Below are 19,820 nucleotides of genomic sequence, written 5' to 3'. Positions count from 1 at the left end.
ACCCTCAAGGTCCACCCATGTTGTTGCAATTGGTAAGATTTTTAGTATTTTCTTATGGCCGGATAATACTATATTGTATGTATATACCACACGTTTTTTATTCATTCATCCATCAAGGGACACTTGGGCTGCATCCATATCTTGGTTATTGTAAATAATGCTGCAATAAATGTAAGAGTACATATATCTCTTCAAATTGGTGTTTTCATTTTCTTTAAATACCCAGAAGTGGAACTGCAGAATCCTATGGTAGTTCTATTTTTAATTTTCTGAAGGACTTCCATATTTTCCATAGTAGCTGCCTCAATTTACATTCCCATCAACATTGTACAAGAGTTCCCTTTCTCCATATTCTTGCCAACATTCATTATTTTGTGTCTTTTTGATAATAGTCATTTTGACAGTGATACCACACTGTGGTTTTGATTTGCATTTCCCTGAAGATCAGTTGAACATCCTTTTATGTGCCTGTGGGCCATGTTTAAGTCTTCCATGAAAAATGTTTATTAATATTTTTGCCTGTTTTTTAAACTGGGTTGTGTTTTTGATACTAAGCTGTATACCTTCTTTATATATTTTGGATATTAACCCCTTATCAGATGTATGATTTGTGAACATCTTCTCCTATTTAGTAGGTTGCCTTTTCATTTTGTTGATGTATAAAAGTTTTTTTCTTTCTGTATAAAAGCTTTTTCAGGGACCCCTGGGTGGCTCAGCAGTTGAGTGTCTGCCTTCAGCTCAAGGCATGATCCCAGGGTCTGGAATCGAGTCCCATATTGGGCTCCTTGCAGGAGAGCCTGCTTCTCCCTCTGCCTATGTTTCTGCGTCTCTCTCTCTCTCTCTCTCTGTGTGTGTGTCTCTCATGAATAAATAAATAAATAAAATCTTTTTTTTTTTTTAAAGCTTTTTCATTGGGTGTTTTAGTTTTTCTTGCCCTTGCCTGAGGAGACTGCCTCCCTCCCCCTAATATTGCTAAAACCAATGTCAAAGAGCTTACTTACTGATTATGTTTTCTTCTAGGAGTTCTGTGGGTTCAGGTCTTAAATTCAAAGGTTTTAATCCATTTTAAATGTGTTTTTTGTAGATTATGTAAGATGGTGGTCCAGGTTTATCTTCTATATGTAGCTGTTCAGTTTTCTCAACATCATTTATTAAGGAGACTGTCTTTTCCCCCACTGTATATTCTTGCCTACTTTATCACAGATTAGTTGACTTTCTATGTATGGTTTTACTTCCAGGCTTTCTATTTTATTCCACTGACGTGTGTCTATTTTCATGCTAGTATCATACTGTTTAACTACTACAGATTTGCAGTATACTTTGAAATCAGGAAGTATGATACTTTTACTTTGTTCTTTTTCAGTATTCCTTTGGCTATTAGGAGTCTTCTGACTGAAGGCAAATTTCAGGACTCTGTTCTAATTCTGTGAAAAATGCCATTAGACTTTTGATTGAGGGCAGCCTGGGTGGCTCGGCAGTTTAGCACCGCCTTTGGCCCAGGGCCTGATCCTGGAGACCGGGATCAAATCCCACGTCGGGCTCCACGCAGGGAGTCTGCTTCTCCCTCTGCCTGTGTCTCTGCCTCTTTCTCTGTCTCTCATGAATAAATAAATAAAATCTTAAAAAAAAAAGAATTTTGATTGAATCTGCAGATTGCTTCGGGTGAATTTTAATTCTTCCAACCCATGAACATGAATTATCTTTCCATTCTTCTTCTGTGTCTTCTTCAATCTCTTTCACCAGTGTCCTATAGTTTTCAGTGTACAGGTCTTTCACCTTGGTTAAATTTATTCCTAGATACTTTATTCTTTTTGATGCAATTACAAATGAGATTTTCTCTTATAGCTCATTATTAGTTTGTAGAAACACAAGTTCTATATATTAAGTTGGTATCCTGTGACTTTATTGAATTATTTACTAGCTCTAATTTTGTGTGTGTGTAAAGCCTAGGGCTTTATGTATATAAATAATGTCATTTACACATAGTGACCATTTTACTTCTTACTTTCAAATTTGAATTCCCTTTATTTCTTTCTATTGCCCAACTGATGTGGCTAGGGTTTTCAATACTATGTTGAATAAAAGTGGTGAAAGTGGGCATCCTTGTCTTGTTTCTGATTTTAAAGGAAAAGCTTTTAGTCTTTTCACTACTGAGTAGGATGTCAGCTGTGGCTTTGTCATATATGGTCTTTACTATGTTGAGATAATTTCCTTCTATGTTTACTTTCCTCAGAGTTTTTATCATAAATCGATGTTGTATTTTGTCAAATGTTTTTTCTGCATCTACTGAGAAAATTATATGATTTTTATTCTTCATTTTGTTAATGGGGTGAATCACACTGATTTATGGATGTTGAGCCATCCTTGCATTCCTGGAATAAACTCCAGTTGATGAATGATGTATGATCCTTTTAATGTATTGCTGAGTTAAGTTTGCCAATATTTCATTTAAAAACTTTGCATCTATATTGCCATGTAATTTTGTGTGTGGTGTCTTGGTCTGATTTTGGTATCAGGGTAATGCTAATACCAAACTCATAAAATGAGTTTGAAAGTGTTTTTCCCTCTTCAATGTTTTGGAATTATTTGAGAATGGTAGGTACTGACTTCAAATGTTTGCTATAATTCACCTGGGAAACCTTCTGACTCAGACTTCTGCTTTTCAGAAGTTTTAAAATTACTGACTCAACTTATTACTTGTAATCAGTCTATTCAGATTTTCCATTTCTTCATGATTCAGTGTTGGAAAGCTGGGTATTCCATTTTTTTCCTAGGCGTTTTAATTTCTTGGTATATAATTGTTTGTAATAGTCTCTTATCTCTTGTGTTTCTGTGGTGTCAGTGGTAACTGCTCTTTCATGTCTGATTTGGGCCTTTTTCTTGATGAGTCTGGCTAGAAGCTTATTAATTTTGTTTATCTTTTCAAAGAATCAGCTTTTAGTTTCATTGGTACTTTTTATTTTTTTGTCTTCATTTATTTTCATTCTAATCTTCATTATGTTCTTCCCTCTAACTTTGGGCTTTGTTTATTCTTTCTTTTATAATTCCTTTAGGTGTAAAGTTAGATAGTTTGAGATTTTTCTCATTTCTTGAGGTAGGCCCTGAATCACAATGAACTTCTCTCTTAGAAATGCTTTTGCTGTGTTCCGTAGATTTTTTTTTTAAAGATTATTTATTCATGAGAGAGAGAGAGAGAGGCAGAGACACAGGCAGAGGGAGAAGCAGGCTCCATGCAGGGAGCCTGATGTGGGACTTGACTCTGGGACTCCAGGATCATGCCCTGGGCCAAAGGCAGGCGCTAAACTGGGATCCCTATTCCATAGATATAGATTTTGGACAGTTGTATTTCCATTTGTATCAGGATATATTTTGATTTCCTTTTCCACTTTTATTTCTCTGTTGACCTGTTGGATGTTTAGTTTCCATGTATTTGTGTTTTTCCCAGTGTTCTTCTTGTAACTGATTTCTAGTTTCATACATTGTGGTCAGAAAAGATGCTTGATATAATTTCATGAACTTTAATTTATGAGACTTGTTTGGTGGCCTAACATATGACCTAGCCTGGAGAATGTTCCACGTGCACTCAAAAAGAATGTGCATTCTGTATTTTTTTTGGATGGACTGCTCTGTGTACCTCTATTTCACCCATCTGTTCTAATTTGTTGTTTATGGCCAATGTTTCCTTATTGATTTTCTGTCTGGATTATCTGTCCACTGATGTAAGTGGGAATATTAAAGTCCCTTATTATTCTAGTATTGTCAATTTTCTCCTCTATGTCTGTTAATATTTGCTTTATATATTTAGGTGTTCCTACATTGGGTGCATAAATATTTATGAATACTATATCCTCCTCTTGGATTGACCCTTTATCATTATATAATGCCTTTCTTTGTCTTTTGTTCAGTCTTTGTTTTAAAGTCTATTTTGTCTGATAGGAGTATCATACTCCAGCTTTCTTTTCATTTCCATTTGCATGGCACATCTTTTTCCACTCCTTCACTTTCAGTATGTGTGGGTCTTTAGATCTGAAATGAGCTTCTTGTAGGCAGTATATAGATGGATCTTCTTATTTCTGTATCTTTTCAGTCACCCTGTATCTTTTGATTAAATGTAAATGGACTGAATGCCCCAAAGTACTTGCTGACAGGTATGTACTTACTGCTATCTTGTTACTGTTTTCTGATCATTTTGCTGAAACTCACTTTTTAAAAAAATTTTATTATTTTTTAAAAGCTTATTTATTTATTTATTTATTTATTTATTTATTTATTTATTTATGAGAGAGAGAGAGAGAGAGAGAGAGAGGCAGAGACACAGGCAGAGGGATAAGCAGGCTCCATGCTGGGAGCCCGACGTGGGACTCGATCCCGGGACTCCAGGATTGCGCCCTGGGCCAAAGGCGGGCGCTAAACTGCTGAGCCACCCAGGGATCCTCTGAAACTCACTTTTTTTTTTTTTAAAAGACGACTGCAAGTCTTTTTTTTTTTTTTAATTTTTTATTTATTTATGATAGTCACACAGAGAGAGAGAGGCAGAGACATAGGCAGAGGGAGAAGCAGGCTCCATGCACCGGGAGCCCAATGTGGGATTCGATCCTGGGTCTCTGGGATTGCGCCCTGGGCCAAAGGCAGGCGCTAAGCCGCTGCGCCACCCAGGGATCCCCGAAACTCACTTTTTAAAACTCAAAACCACCATTCCTGTGTAAATGCTCCCACTTCCCTGTGAGAGTCTGACCATTCATTGCCCCCACTGCCATGGGCAGGTCAATGTCTCCTGGGGAAGAGAACACACCCCTGCGTTCTGATGTTGGCTGGGCTAGATGCCTTGCCATGTCTGACCAGAAACTTTTAGAGCCACTGGGTGTTACTTCTGGGGCTCTTGCTCTTTCCCTCTATTCTGACATCCATATATTGCAGATCGGGGTTACCTTTAGTCTGTGTCCCAGAACACAAAGACCTACAGAGCAGGACCCCACCAACCTGCAGTCACCGCCTGAGAACCTGAGTAGCATACAAAATGGTGTCATTGTACTCTACTGAGATTTGGGGGATTGTTTGTTACTGCAGCATAATCCAAAGACTAATTAACATACCTACTTTAATCTTACTCTAAACAATGCTATCCACTGATATGCTGTTATGGCGAAATAAAAAGTTAAAAAGGCCTTTCAGATCTTATACTCCCTCGTGGGCACATGCCCCATCTTGCAGGAAACACTAGTACGGCCTGAAGGAGGTATAACAGATGGGTACCAGAGGAGATATAGATAAAGAAGCAGCTCTGATTCCAGGGCCACACAGATAAATTTCAGAGCTTTCTGAATTTGCTCCCAAGAACTGTAAGCTGCACCATCAATTTCATAATTTGCTGTGCTCATATGTGTATATAACTACTTTAAAAATACACATCAATTGTAAGACAAATCCAATATTCAGAAATGTCAAAATATGTAGGGAAAGTACAGCTAAGATTCAAGGCAAACTGGGAAGCATGGAGAAATCATAGTCAAGGAGAGGACCATGTGGCCAACTCTTTCCCGAAGCAGTTAGCTTCATTACTTAGCCCTCCAGGTACTAATTCTTCCTTTTTTTTTTTTTTTTTAAGATTTTATTTATTTATTCATGAGAGACACAGAGAGAAAGGCAGAGACACAGGAGAAGAAGAGGACACAGAGAGACACAGAGAGAAAGGCAGAGACACAGGAGGAGAAGCAGGCTCCATGCGGGAGCCTGATGTGGGACTCGATCCCAGGTCTCCAGGATCATGCCCTGAGCCAAAGGCAGACACTCAACCACTGAGCCATCCAGGCATCCTGGTTCTAATTCTACTTAAAATCCACTCTGACCACCTAAGAATAAAAATGTCCATACCTGCTTTACCACTTAATAATTTAGATACTTGGCATAATGGGTACCATTCAGCTTTCTAGAACTTCCAGTCAGCTCTATCACACTCCAATCACTAATGGTCCACTTGCTTGGTTCAGGTAAATTACATTTGCATATGCAAATTATGCCTAAATACTCTGTACTATTAATGTTATCACTAATTACATAATAATAGTTACCAATTTCCACACGGATCAAACTTACAGTTTTGTAGCTATTAGGGAAATTGTGCTTTGTAATTAAGATAATCCTCATTTCCAGATGCTAATTAACTATATAATAATTAGTCTCATTCACTAATGCAAATTAAGGATTTTCATCTTTATTGATAGAGGAATTGCTTCTTATCGGTTAAGGAAAGATAGCCCCAGAAATCTTGCAGAGAAATACTTTTCCCTTTAGAAAGGTTAAAAGGTAAATCCATTTTTATCAGTCTCATTTGAGAATGCAAATTAGGCCTGATTAATCAAGTCAAAGATAAATGTGCTAGTCTTATTTCAGGACAGAACGTATAGCTTCCTGAGTTCATCTCTTTTCCCCTTATAAATACTCAGATAAACAGTCCACAAAGCAGAAGTCTTCCTAACGGGAGTAATCCATCTATGGTCAGAGGAAAGAGTTGTGATAGGAGTGTCAATTACACTACCTTTTGTTTCCCTTTCAAGTATCATGGAAGCATCTTGAAATAGCTGTGTCTTCATGGTTAAGCCATGACGGGAATGAGTGAGCAGAGATTTTTGTGAGTAAATAGAGGAAAAAGGGAAAGCCACATTTGCTTGGATTATTAAGTTTTCTGTGCTCCAAACACAATACAAACTGGCACCTCCCATCGTGACTAATGAGGGCTGCCTCGGCGAGAACAGAAGGGCTGACAGCCAGCAAGGCCTAGTTGGCAGGCCCCAGCCTGGGCCGTGCAGCATTCATCATCCGCTAAACCAATCCACCAATTCGGTACCACCATTTGTCATTAATTATGCTAATCAGCACACCATTACTCTCTGATGACACTGTAGCTGTTATTAGCTAGTTATGGCTTTTCAAAAGCACAACTTATTGTGCATGCACGGGCTGTGCATGCATTAGCCTACAGGGAAGAAATGTCCAATTATGAAAAGAAGAAATTTGCTATTATCTTTTTATAACAAACCAATTTAGTAATTAGAAAAGTCTCTGAACTCATAGGTTGTTTTTCTTCCCACAACAAAAAACTTGTGCTTCTCAATATTTCTCCGAAAGACCAGGAAATACCAACACAGATTTTTTTGGTGACCTGTCTGAAAAGTGGGGACCAGGGATGTGACCACGTGTGAGCATGGGGCACAAAGAGATTCCTGTTGGGCTGGGATTTTACTTTCTAATTTTAAATTAGCAGGACCACTTTATTATGTACATTTCAGTCACTACGAATGCCTGAAAGATGAAAGCACACCCATGTGACCTTTTACAGTTCACTTATGGCAGATCGAAGCTGTTCACATAACGATGCCAGACTGTGCACACCTTACCTGGCAGATGCTTACACAGGAAGCACAGTGACAGACTCCTTTAACCCTCCCGTGCCCCAGCGACACTGCTAAGAGTGTCAACGCCACTCAAATGACCTTGGAGAGGTACAATTTGGCCAAATTAGCACATGTCTTGTGCCTGGTTTCAGGGGAAAGAAAGGACTGCGTGTAGAAAAATGGGAGTCCTCTGGGGTCAATGCACAGACCAAAGCAGGAAGGGGAGACCCTCTTCCAGAGCTCAGGGCTCATCAGAGAGGCTTGCACTGGCCCCTGGAATGTCAGCACGACTAACCTGTGGGCTCTTGTCCAAACTAGGCACTAATTCCAAGTTGTTGTTTAGGCTGGAGTCTTTACCACTAGTTATAGAAGCTTAGTCTGTATTAAGAGCTCATTAATATCATCAGAGTAAATGGGCCTATTAAAACATCTTTAAGCAATATCTGAACATAAATCTCCCTAAACTATATTTAATGACTGTACTTAAGATACATTATATGCAAGTCTTAATGAGACATTAGATAGCATTTTGAAGATTAAAATTAGAGAATCCATATAAAGTCTGTCCACTTAATGTAGCCTTAAGCTGTACTGATGAAAGCATTACTACCAAATTATTACTGCATTAGAACAAATATTTTTAATCATGTCTGATTTATGCATTCTCTTTTTCACATAATTTTCATTTTTGCAAAAATACAGTTTGAGATTACAAAAGAGGGTATGTGAAAGGTTCAAGTTTTTGAAGTACTCTAGAGATAGAACGAATACAGAATTTCACTAGTATTGCCTTTTGGAAGTGCTCTGGGCTCTGAATCACACTTCTTTATGTTTGGTTTAACCAGTCATTCTAGTACTATGGGTAGCTAAATATATCTACCTTACAATAAACCTCCTTCAATGCTGGACTAGATACAACACAGAATTTAACCAAAGATATTTTGAAGGCAAGAATATAGTAGAGTATACACAGTACAATCTATAAAACACTGGTGGTGGTAATATCTGGGCATCTGACTGAATCTGTTTTTCTGGACTCTATGGAGACGCCACACTCCCAATAGAGCACCGGTTGCCCTGCACCCCGAAGCCCCAACCCTAGAAGACACAGGCAGAAGCTGTCCTCTGAGTTCCAAGGTTTGTGACCTCCTGCTTGTTTCCCTAAGGGTGTGCCATGGAGGTGTCAATTTCCACTCTGGGACCACTCTGTGAAGAACAATGTTGCTGGTGGATTTAAGAAAAAAAAAAAGGGCAGCCCGGGTGGCTCAGCGGTTTAGCGCCACTTTCAGCCCAGGGTGTGATCCTGGAGACCTGAGATCGAGTCCCATGTCAGGCTCCCTGCATGGAGCCTGCTTCTCCCTCTGCCTGTTTCTGCTTCTCTCCCTCTCTCTCCCCGCCCCTCTCTCTCTCTGTCTCTCACGAATAAATAAATAAAATCTTAAAAAAAAAAAAAAAAGAAAAGAAAAGAAAAGAGAAAGAAGTCTGACTCCCCTGGGAGCTAAGGGAACTGAATCCTTTAAACAGATCCAAATCTATCTCGAGTCCATTTAAGCAACGAAGAGTTATCAAGGCCTGTGGACGACTGATATGGGTGGGAAAGTGCTGATGTGCAGGACTGGGCTATCTGGAGCAATGGGTTGGGCCAGCCACATAAAGATCTGTGTGTTTCCATATATGAGATTCAACTCAAATAGAATTATGTATCTTGAATCTATAAAAGTCCTGATAAGATTTAATACACAGAGGTCTTTTTTGAAAACAAATCAAACTTCAGATTATATACATAGAAATATTTTTCTTTATCTGCTGTATTTAAAATACTGCACATCCGGCTGGGAATTGTGGTGTAACAGAAAAATCTACCTCCTCCTGCCCCTTTGGAAACTGCAACCATCCTCACACCAAGATCACAGCCCTCTGATCCCATTCTGGGGTGAACCTGCTGAGTCCTTCATATCCTACTACCAGCTGAGGTATAGGGAGAATGTTATCTGAGAGTCTGGACAAGGATAAGCCTAGATTAATGTCACCTGGTAGCACACACAACCTGGACTTCGACCTGACATTGGCACGGGACATTGCAAAAATCAACACTTTGGGAAATGTTAGAGACGAATTATCATTGAGGCTTTTTAGACTTTTTTTTTGATACTTCACACCAAAGTGTAACCACCTTTTATAAATGCTATTCAATTATGAAAGGCTTCTGGGATTATGTAAATCAAGACAAGTCAACTGATGACACCTCTCTTAATAGAATGAGATTATCTGGGCTTTTTTTTTCCCCCCTTCAAAGAAGAAGAAAGTAGCACAATTTAAACAGTCTGCTCATTAAAGACAATCCCTCCTTCAGCATGTAAAATCTGCAGCAATATGCCTATTGCCATTTGCTTCTCTCAGATACTCCCTCCCCAAAAGGAACTACTTCATGGTACAATTTTGCATTTTTAACTGTATGAATTAGGCATTCTTCATAAATAACAGCTATGTTCTATACACAGGAGCTCCTTTTTATTAGGGACACAGTAATGAACAATGAGCAATGTGTTCTATTATTCTTTGTCAAATCACAAAATGCTACATTAGAATAACTGTGCTGGTCAATGTAATATAGTAGATTAAATTCAACTTCTGTGGAAAAACCACTGTAAAACAGCATGATAAGAAGGCTATAAAAAATTTAATTTTACTCCAAACTCCATCACAAAAAAAATGGTGTGAAAAGTAATTTTGCATAATCAGTACACGCCATCTGGAACAATTAACCGATTTCTATAGAACTATGAGGATCAGTCATATCTGCTTATTAAAGATCAGAAATTATACAAGTAATAAATCCTTGAAAAAACTAAGCGTACTCCCGCCTGTCAACGCTATTTTAACTTCAAATACTGAAGAACGCCTGATAAGGCTGAAAAGAAGAGATTAATATATGCAAATTACATCCAGCATTTAAAATCCCCACAACTGTCTCTGGTTTTCTGTCCCTTATTGCTGCCTTTATGTTTTATTCATACACCAACTCACCTGTCACTTCATAAGCTATAATATTATGGGGGTATTATTAAACAGCATAAAGCCGTGCTTTAATTGGAAAGCTTCATTGCATTTTCCAATTATTTGGAGTAAATTAAAAGCAGATGCACATAGTTTAATAAGGAGTCTAATATCAGTTCCGGGAAATCAAAATTCATTGTCATTACTATGCCGTGATAGTTTTGCAAACTGTACTCAATTTCAGAGGTTTTCAAAAGAAAATCTGTCTATGCAATCTGTTAATTGTCATTCGGTTAATAACTGTTTAAATATCCAAACTACACAGCAGCTTCCTATTAAAAAAAAAATTAAACTATGGGGTTTATGCAAGCAAACAAATGTGGCGTGCCACTCGTGGGCTGGACTTTTCAGACTTGCCTGTGCACCTTAAAACAATGGAGGCTGGGAGAAACCCACCCACGCGCCAGTTTCGCCCGAGAGGAGGACAAAGAACGGCGGCTCGGTACTGCCACGAGCGCCAGAGGTTACAGCGCTACCAGGCAGCTCTCATTGGAAAAGGGCAGAAGCCATGCTATAAATTGCGTTTTCAGAGGTCTGTGCTGCTCAGTGAAAAATTAGCTTCCAAAGTTTTAATTGGTCCACCTAAAATAAATCCTTTTAATGAGTGAATTAACTGATTCAGGACACAAACATGGAAAAATCAAAGAAAGCAAATGTCATGAGCAATTTGTTTTGAAAAAATTGACCCCCCGAAGGGCCATTTCCTTACTGGTTCTCGACCCCGGAATGGAGCGTTCCCTAGGCTCCGCGGGGGGGCTGGCCACAGTGCCTACAAGTGGGTTGCACCGCAAGACAAAGGACTGTGTTCTAAGCCATTCTATAGATTTTAAGGCACTGAATCTTAAAGGTTACTCTTCATAAGGAATTTGCTCACAGATGTAGTTAGATTATAGCTCTGCTGCTACAAGTTGCATACATACAAATACGTGTAGCTAAAGCATTTACAAATGAAAAGTCATAGGTATTCTCCAACTAGTAACGTAACCTTTTCATTTTCATACTAAGTGACAGACTTTTTCAAATCTTAGGTGTGTAAATTATAATAGGACAAGCAGTAATTGACTTTTAAACTCCACCCACTGTGAGGGCTACAATTAATCTGTTTTCAGCACCAGAGCTGCTGCTCTGCAAAGTTCATAACTTGTAGGCTCTTTTCCCCAATCCAATTAAAACCTAAGAGTTTTTCTAAAAGGTAACAGCATAGAATGTACTCTTCATCTCCCATTTCAAAAGGCACAGTGGCTAACACCCCAATCATCCAGGGCAAGCCCCTCCAGGCCAGAGAGGACACCAAATGCTTGAACGCGAGAGCCTTCTGGCAAAGCAATGAGAAACTGTGCTCAAAGATGAAGATAAAAGCAATTCTTGTGCAGTGATCCGAAAAATAGCATCTCTTTTTTTTTTCAAAATTACCTGTTTTAATAAAGTAGACACACTGTGCCAACTGAACCATTTAATTATCTGCAAAAATGATGAATCAAAACAATAGTTTGCAAAAATAAATGACTAACCTCTGATTAAAATGTCTGTCCTCATTAAAGCCAAATAAAATGTACAATATCTTAAAAAAAAAATGTAGCCTGAAGAAAGGAACAGTTCCTCACCATTGATAGATAGTCTGGTGTCCTCCAAGAAGATGGGGACATCTAGGAAAGTTGTTCAATCCACTCTCAAAACGCAGAGAAAGGATGCCTTGGTTGCGGCTGTCTTCAGTACAGGCCTTAGAACCCTGGCCTGACAGCCAGCTTTGGAGCAGGGCACTTGGTGATGTGCTCAGTGGGTGGTAGGATTCTGATGTACCCTTAAGCTAAGCCCTGGCTCACAGATATGTAAGGATTCTGGGGCAAGGAAAGGGTTGGGTTTTTTCTTTCCTTATTTTATTTTTTTTCTTTTCTCTAAAGTGTCCTGGGATAAGAGGGGCAAGAAAGAGCGAGCCACAAACCAAAAGGCAAAGATAAACATCAAACCATTTCAAGGGTGGAACACAGATATTGATTCTTTGTCAATCAGAGCTAATTTGATGTGAAGGGATAAATCAGAGGCTGATTTAAATGTTGAGTTTTTTTTTTTAAAAGATTCTATTTATTTATTCATAAGAGACACACAGAGAAAGGCAAAGACACAGGCAGAGGGAGAAGCAGGCTCCACACAGGGAGCCCGACGTGGGACTCGATCCCGGGTCTCCAGGATCACGCCCTGGGTCGAAGGCAGGTACTAAACCGCTGAGCCACCTGGGCTGCCCGAGGAGTTTGTTTTAAAATTATTTTACCCAGTAAGCAAACTAACACCTCAAGCAATTACTGATTTCTGAACTGGGATGGAGGGTTTGCCTTATGTTTATACCAGAAAGTCCCCTGTACCGGGCAGGGTTCCTGCCACTGTGAGTTCCCTTCTGGTTCTTCCCTAGTGAAGCAGCTGCTCCCTTGTCCAATTGCATTTTTAGGTGGGGTGGCTGGGGTTGTGTATCTAACTGTAGGGTGAATAAGACCAGTGCTTCCAGAATATTAAGTAGCACTATGCTGGAATAACAGTATTTATGACAGTCATACTTGCTACAACTTCTGGGGTGCCCATTCAGTATTAAGTACTGCACAAACATGATCTCTGATCCTCAAAATTACAGAAGAGAAAATTAACTGAAATGTCACATAAACTGTCACATATCTAGAAAGGGTGGATCTCAACTGATCAAACAGCAGATAGCACTGAATGCCTCCTGCCCAACCCCCCACCCCCCACTCGCCCCAAGTTGGGCCTTAGGTACATACTAGAGCATGAGAGGCATCGTTGTGCTAGCATCCCAGAAGGGATCCTGAACTCCAGCAGAGAACCCAGCACCGAACAAGTTGTTACAACCAAAAATGAATCTACTTTCTTAGAACTGGGAAACCAATCGGATGGCCAGAGTTTCACAAGAAGCATAAATAGCCAAGAGGCTTGTGGCCAAAGAAGCCACCCATCTGGGCCTACAGAAGGCACAACCCTCTTTGGCAGAATAAGAGGACTCTGTAATTCATGAGCCAAAGGACCTTCCGATGGGAGTGACACTGGCATTTTATCAGCACAAGGCTCACTTACGGTAAACACGCAAGGCAATGGAACCTAAGGATGGGTGCGTTTATTGCCTCTAGGTAGCAAGCGATTAACTACCTCTAAGTGTGTCACCAGAAGCGATGCTTAGGGCCAACGAGGCAAGCTTTACTCTCTCATTCAAAATTATGGATGTTGTCTCGCCAGTGGATCATGAGATCGTTCATGCTATAAAACAAGTCAGGCGTGAGAAACCGCTCCCTGACAAAGGATCTCAGCCTTGAATGAGAGTTCCACATCGTTCATTGTCTTAGAGACAATCGAAAGACAAATCTGAGGAAGAAGGAGCCTCCTTCTCTGGGATAAGTGATAAATACATCCCATCCAAATTCTAGGCTGTAGCACTGAGATTTTTTAAAAAACATAAACAGGTGAGGGCCACCCTTGGCCATTAATAAAAAGAGGGGAAAAATGCACTGGGTATTCAGCACACCAACACCAAATGCACGACAATGGACAGATGTGGGTATTCCATCCACAGGAAAGGTGGCTTTGTTGTTCTAAAACAGATCAGAATTTCTTTTGTCCCAGTGTTAGCAAAATAATGCATTTGTTCTGCCACAAGTGAGGACACTTAGATCATGTGACAAAAGACAACTTCTGATCTCATCCCTAAACCCTATGTGGTTGTCCAACTTCCCCAGGTTCTGCCAATGCCCACATCTTTACTCACTAAGCCATCAGGAGTTTAAATGCGTTCAACACTCTCCTGGAACGTGACCCCATGCCTATCATTGTAGGTCAGCAAGGCTGATGGGTGCTTAGCACTGGTGGCAATGGCAGAACCTGGGGAGCTGGAATGAAGCAGGAGAGGGATGTGGCCTGGGTGCTGACAGGAACTCTCAGAGTCTGCAATGGCTTGGTAACCTCAGGCTCGGATGCATCCTAGGAGGCCCAATCCAGAGAATGATACTTCAAAGTAGGGGAGGCTCTAAAGTGACTGTCGGTTGAAACAAATGTCCCATTGTGGGCACAGCCAGGACAGCTGGGGCAGAAGAGGGAGAGGAGCTAAGATTCAGTTCCAGTAAGGGAAGTGGTGGGTTTGGGTCACCTTCTCTCACCACAGGGCTAAGAGGAGACCATGACATGGGAATATCCAGATGCCCAGAGCTCCCTAGACAAAGATCTCCAACAGCAAGAGCAGTGGTAGCTCCATTTACTAATGGGAAGGAGGTTCCTTGAAGCTCCTGGAATATTCCCTTTCCTGGTTGAGAAAGCTCTAAGAAGATGGGAAGAAGGAGCTCTGAAACCGTTACAATCACAGCAACACTTCTATGGCACTTTCCATGTACCAGGCATGATTCCAAGCCTTACCAACAAACCACTGTCATCCCCATTTAAGATATAAGAAAGCAAAGGCACAGAAAGATTAAGCCTCTCACCTAAGGCCGCTCAGCTTAAGTATAGGTGCTCCATGCTCATCCCTTCACAGTTCTGCCCAGAAACAGCCAATGGGATCCAGATGCTCTGTGGCCTCAGGCCTTGTCATCAGCCCAGCATCAAGGGCCTTACTCTGATGGGGTTCCAGACAGGGTGATCCAGGGAATCGTCTGAGATTTAAGCAACGCTGAGACCTAATATTCCAAGTTAGTCCCCATGTGATTCACTCTAGGTGCCATTTTCAACTTCAATTTGACGAGGGGAGGGAAATGGTCATGTGCAACCTGGAGCTGCATCTTTGGCATGGGGATTTGGAGCTTAGCAGCTAGGTCAGAGAGACTTGGGTTCGAATCTCAGGCCTCCTCCTTACTAGCAGAACTGTGGAGAGATCAAAATCTCCCAAAATCTCATTTTATTTCTCTGTAAAATAAAAATATTTCTAAAGATAAAATAAGGATTTATATATGAGAGATTTGTTTTATAAGGTTTGAGTATGGAAGCTCAGTGCCAGTGGCAGCTGTGCCATACCTAAGAACTAAAGATAATAATAGTAATGGTACAAATCCTAAGGCTTTTTTGTAGGGTTTTCTTGGTAAGGATTTGTCGCAATTAAATGACAAAATGCATGCAGACTGCTTACTACAGAGTCTTGTACATGCTAAGTGCTGGAGGAAGGTTAGGTATTATTAAAATAAATTAATATAATCCATTTTAATAAAAGCAAAAACAACTTCAGCTCCCTAACTGTGTTTAAATTAAAGAAGTTGCCTTAATTATAGCATCTCCCTCTCCCGGCCGACAGTCTATTAGTGTGAAAGAGAAAGAGCTAGAAAAAGAGAGGAAAGGCTGATGTGATGTCAGCTGCCCTGAGGCAGGACTGTGTGTTTGGCCACCCAGGCTACTTCATTTACCCCAAAGAGAGACTCTGAAGAGACACTAAGAGCAGATGAAGAGCGGGGATTAAGTGTGCCCCCTTCATTGTCAGCATTTCTCTGACTCGGCCCCCAGAAAAGACCCTGTTGCTGGCTCCCGGGGCATGCAGCCTGCCAGAAAGGGAAGTGGGACAGGCAAATGCAGGCATATTTCTGCTTGACAACTGGACAAGGAAGATAAACACACAGGGAGAAAGGGGTCAGGAGGCTGGTTTTTCTCAAGTTGTTTCTCTATTCAGGGTCTTCACCATCAAGGTGGTGTTGGGATGGGATGCCTGTGAAGTCTGGGACTACAGCCACACATTGGTTGGTGACATCCTGAGCAACCAATTAGCAAACCTGTGAGGCTCCTTCCCACAGCACCCTCAACCCAGGGAGGTGGGTAGGATTGCTGCCACCTTAGATACTGGACCATGTCCAGACCACATCTGGAAGATTCTGGGAAACATTGTTCTGTTTAAATTATTGATGTTCTTGTTGCAATTACGGACACTGGGAGATTTGGGCATTTAGATCCAGGAAGCCATCATGGGGCTGGTCAGTGGGGAAACGGGGCCTGAATCTGGTGTTCCTGGCTTCTGCCCTAGTTCTTCCTGCTGCCCCTTGGCTCCTCTCCTTCCTGCCCAAGCCATCATTCTGTCACCCTCCTGAGAAAGGGCTCATGGGCTGCCAGCCACAGAAAATAGCCCACTTCTAAGTGACCATGTGTGACAGAATGTCTGTTTCCAGGGGGTGCCGAGCTAAGCCAGGCCACAGAGCCTTTACTGCAAGTTTGTTTGGACTGAGGAAGAGATTTTCTCAGAGCACACTAATTAGAGAGAAGTAATCTTATATATAAAAAGTATAGAAGAGAGGGTTAAGAAGGTGAGGGCCATGCAGGAAAGAGCCAGCATGTCCCAAGTGATAATTCTCAACAAATCTTTGGGCTCCTGCTCTGATCATAGCCCCGAAGGGGAGGTGAGTGTGGAGAGAAGGGGGTACTCCTGCAATGCTTCCTGGCTTACAAAATGTTCTTACACACCCTAGATCCTCACTCCAATGGCAGGAAGGCAGCAGTAACTACAGAATCATTTCATAGGCAATGTAACACTGGACTGTGGCATGGCTCTGACAGGGACCTGTTCACATGTGTTGTGTGGTGCACAACCTGTGTGGTCATTCACGGTGGCTCTGGTGTGATGGCCACACATGCTTCTGATACCAAGTGTACCATCAGTCCACGTGCTGATCTGTCTTCCATGGGCTTCCTATTGCCCTCGGGAGGGAATGTGGGGCTAGGCACATGGAAGCTCTCAGTGTCTTCTAAGGGAATGCAGGAGTAAGCAATATTTCTCTTTACCTTAGTTTAATTACAACCTCTGTGGTTCAAAAAGGATTGAAGGCAGTCTCCTTCCTCACTATACATGAACCTTTGCCATCTCCAAGTCTCACAGGTGAAATGTCTTCACCATGAAGCAGTGTGGGTGTACACCAGGCAGGGAGCAAGCAGTCCCAGATTGGGGTGGTGGGGGGACTGCCTGGAAGAGGCAGTCTAGGGACAGACCTTCAAAGATGGATCCACAGAGAAGAGACGTTAGGTCAATCTGGCAATCTGGGCCATGTGACTTTAGGCAGGGGCAAAGTCACAAAGAGACAAAGGTGAGGACACAAGAGTGACCCAGGTTAGGGAGCACAGGTGAAGAGAAATGGAGAGAAGACCCTGGAAAAGTAGAGACTGGCCACCAGACAGTTTCAGTGATGGGCAAATGAGGTGTGGATTAATGCAGCTGGCCATAGACTGGGCAGGCTGATGAAGAGTTTGCTCTGTAGAGCAGACTACTTTGGGGAGATGAGTCTGCTACCTGGGCAACTAGACTGAGGATAGGTGAGCCATGTCAATGAATACAGACAAGTTAAGTACGAGGCATCAAAGCCTGGTACCGCCAGGCCTGAGCCCAGCCAGCTCCGTAAGAAGGGATGTAGGAAAGCCAAGAGAGGACCCCTTTGATGTTCAGCTCCCAAAGACTCACTGGGGCCACTAGCAATGGCTGTGGATCCGTATTTACTCTGAAGTAAGATGATCCAGAGCCCAGCTAAGGGGTTTTGGGAGGTCTCTCTCTTTCTGTGAAATCTGTGAGGAGGCACTTGCAGAGTGGAACACCTCCAGGAGGCGAGAGTTCCCCAAGCGCCCTGTGTGTTTGCCCGCACACGCTGTTCATTAACTTCAGTGACACAGCCATCACAGCGGATGTATAAAAGCACATCCAATTAGCCAGGCCTACATGAATATTTGCACTCTTAAATCTTTTGCATTTCGAAAGGGTTAAAGCTTATTATTAGCATATAATTTATAGTCCTTTCTCCCAGGAAAGGAATAATGCACAGTAAATGCCACATTCATTTTAATAATACATGTTACAGTCTGTGCCCAACATCTGCACAAAGGTAAAGGAGGCAGATTTTTTTGACATGTCCCACTCTGCCATCTAAACACAGGCTTTTTGTTTCTTAAGTGACGGAAGGTTTAATCAAGAAAGCAGGCAATTCATCAATCGAAACAAGGCAGCGTGCGCGCGCCTGACAGCACACACATGGTTGTGTACAGAGCGAACCTGGCCACCTGTCAACTGCACCTTTTACATCAGGATCTACAAATACACTCTGTGATCAATTCCCCATCCGCTCCCATTCATTTCTTCTTTTTCTTATTATATTTTTCTTTGCACTCGATTTTGTTGTCAGTCAGGGTGAGAATAGATGGATAGACAAGGGACGCATGGCTGTTGGAGGTGATGATAAAAATTTATATGCCTCTAAAATGACTTATTTCCTCCCTGATTTGAGCACCATTATTATAAATATTTTTTCGCTTCATTCAGGAATTTCCTCCATCTGCTATTATCTATGGCTGCATCAAACGGATGCTTTTTTCTCAGATCCCTGCCACCCGCCCCCCGCGCTCCCCCACTGAGTCTCCAACCAGTCTTTGGTGGTTCTGAAAAATCCTCCTTGGCAGGCAGGGGTCTGGACGTGAGGACACGTAAGCCACGTGAACACGTCCATGAAAGACAAAGGCCATAGTGTGGGTGGGGGTGGAAGGGGTGTCTGGGAATGCAGAGGTTGCCTGGCATTTTCACGTGTGGGACTTCCACTGCAAGACAGTGGCGTTCCCTCATTTGTGGTTATCAGTAACATCGTCACTCAACCCACACACGGCTGACACTCACCCAAACACAGGGGAAAAGGAGAACCATGGACATGCACACAGAAAATGCAGACGCAAATTCTGCCAGAATACCATAAACGTAGTGTGTGGAGCAGCTGCTGGTTAGAACACCTTACACAGAAAAAACCCCACAAAAAAACAACCAGTCTTTCTTGAGCACCCTATTGTTTTGCTCTTTTAGCCTTCATTTTCTAGCCTGGCCATGCTTTATGATCATGAAAGTATTAAGTTTACTTTCAATTTTTCAGGTGAGATTTTTTTTTTTCCTAATTAAAAGAGAGAAATAATGTAATCACTACAAATGAAAGGAAAATATGTTTATAATTGTTTGGTGTACTGCAGAAGAGTTTTTAAATGATCGCACTATAAAATATACAGATTTCTTCTTTTTTTGTAGTAAGATGAAGAGCTGATGGCAGAAATTTTATCCAATTGGATGAAACATATAAATCATGAATTTCATAATACTGATAATTAAATGTCCATCTTCCAATTTAAATGAGGACTAGATTAAAACTGCATGGAGAAGGCTGATATTCAGAAATCATTAATTATTTTTAATTGCTTTGTGCTTTCCTGGTCTGATGTCAGAGTTACACACAGCTCATACACAGTTCTGTTTCAGAGGAAGCCCTCCTCCTCCCTGTACAAGTGTTGTGAGCCGACACGACAAGCCAACGGACTCAGGCTTGTCCATGCTCACAGTCCTGGCCCAACATCTTGAAAGGGGACTGGTTTTTAAGAGGGAACATCTGAAAAAAAAAA

General features: G+C 41.4%; 1 protein-coding gene across 12 annotated transcripts in view; it reads right to left on the bottom strand.

Moving 5' to 3' along the window:
• Window positions 1-19,820, bottom strand: part of MVB12B (multivesicular body subunit 12B) — a 187,260-nt gene that overhangs the window by 55,184 nt on the left and 112,256 nt on the right. For 6 of the 12 annotated variants that reach the window (XR_005983026.1, XR_005983027.1, XM_041724472.1 and 3 more), the window contains one exon: window positions 12,702-19,807. The exons of the other annotated variants lie outside the window; for them this stretch is intronic. Coding sequence is in view for 1 of the 6 variants with exons in the window: in XM_041724480.1 (XP_041580414.1) it covers window positions 19,794-19,807 (14 nt within the window). In the remaining 5 variants the exon portion in view is untranslated. Of the gene's footprint in view, window positions 1-12,701; window positions 19,808-19,820 lie in introns of those variants that run through there. 12 annotated transcript variants of the gene reach the window in all.

The sequence above is a fragment of the Vulpes lagopus genome, chromosome 12, assembly GCF_018345385.1.
Source record: "Vulpes lagopus strain Blue_001 chromosome 12, ASM1834538v1, whole genome shotgun sequence".
Taxonomy (NCBI): domain Eukaryota; kingdom Metazoa; phylum Chordata; class Mammalia; order Carnivora; family Canidae; genus Vulpes; species Vulpes lagopus.
This window is presented reverse-complemented; position numbering and strand designations above follow the sequence as displayed.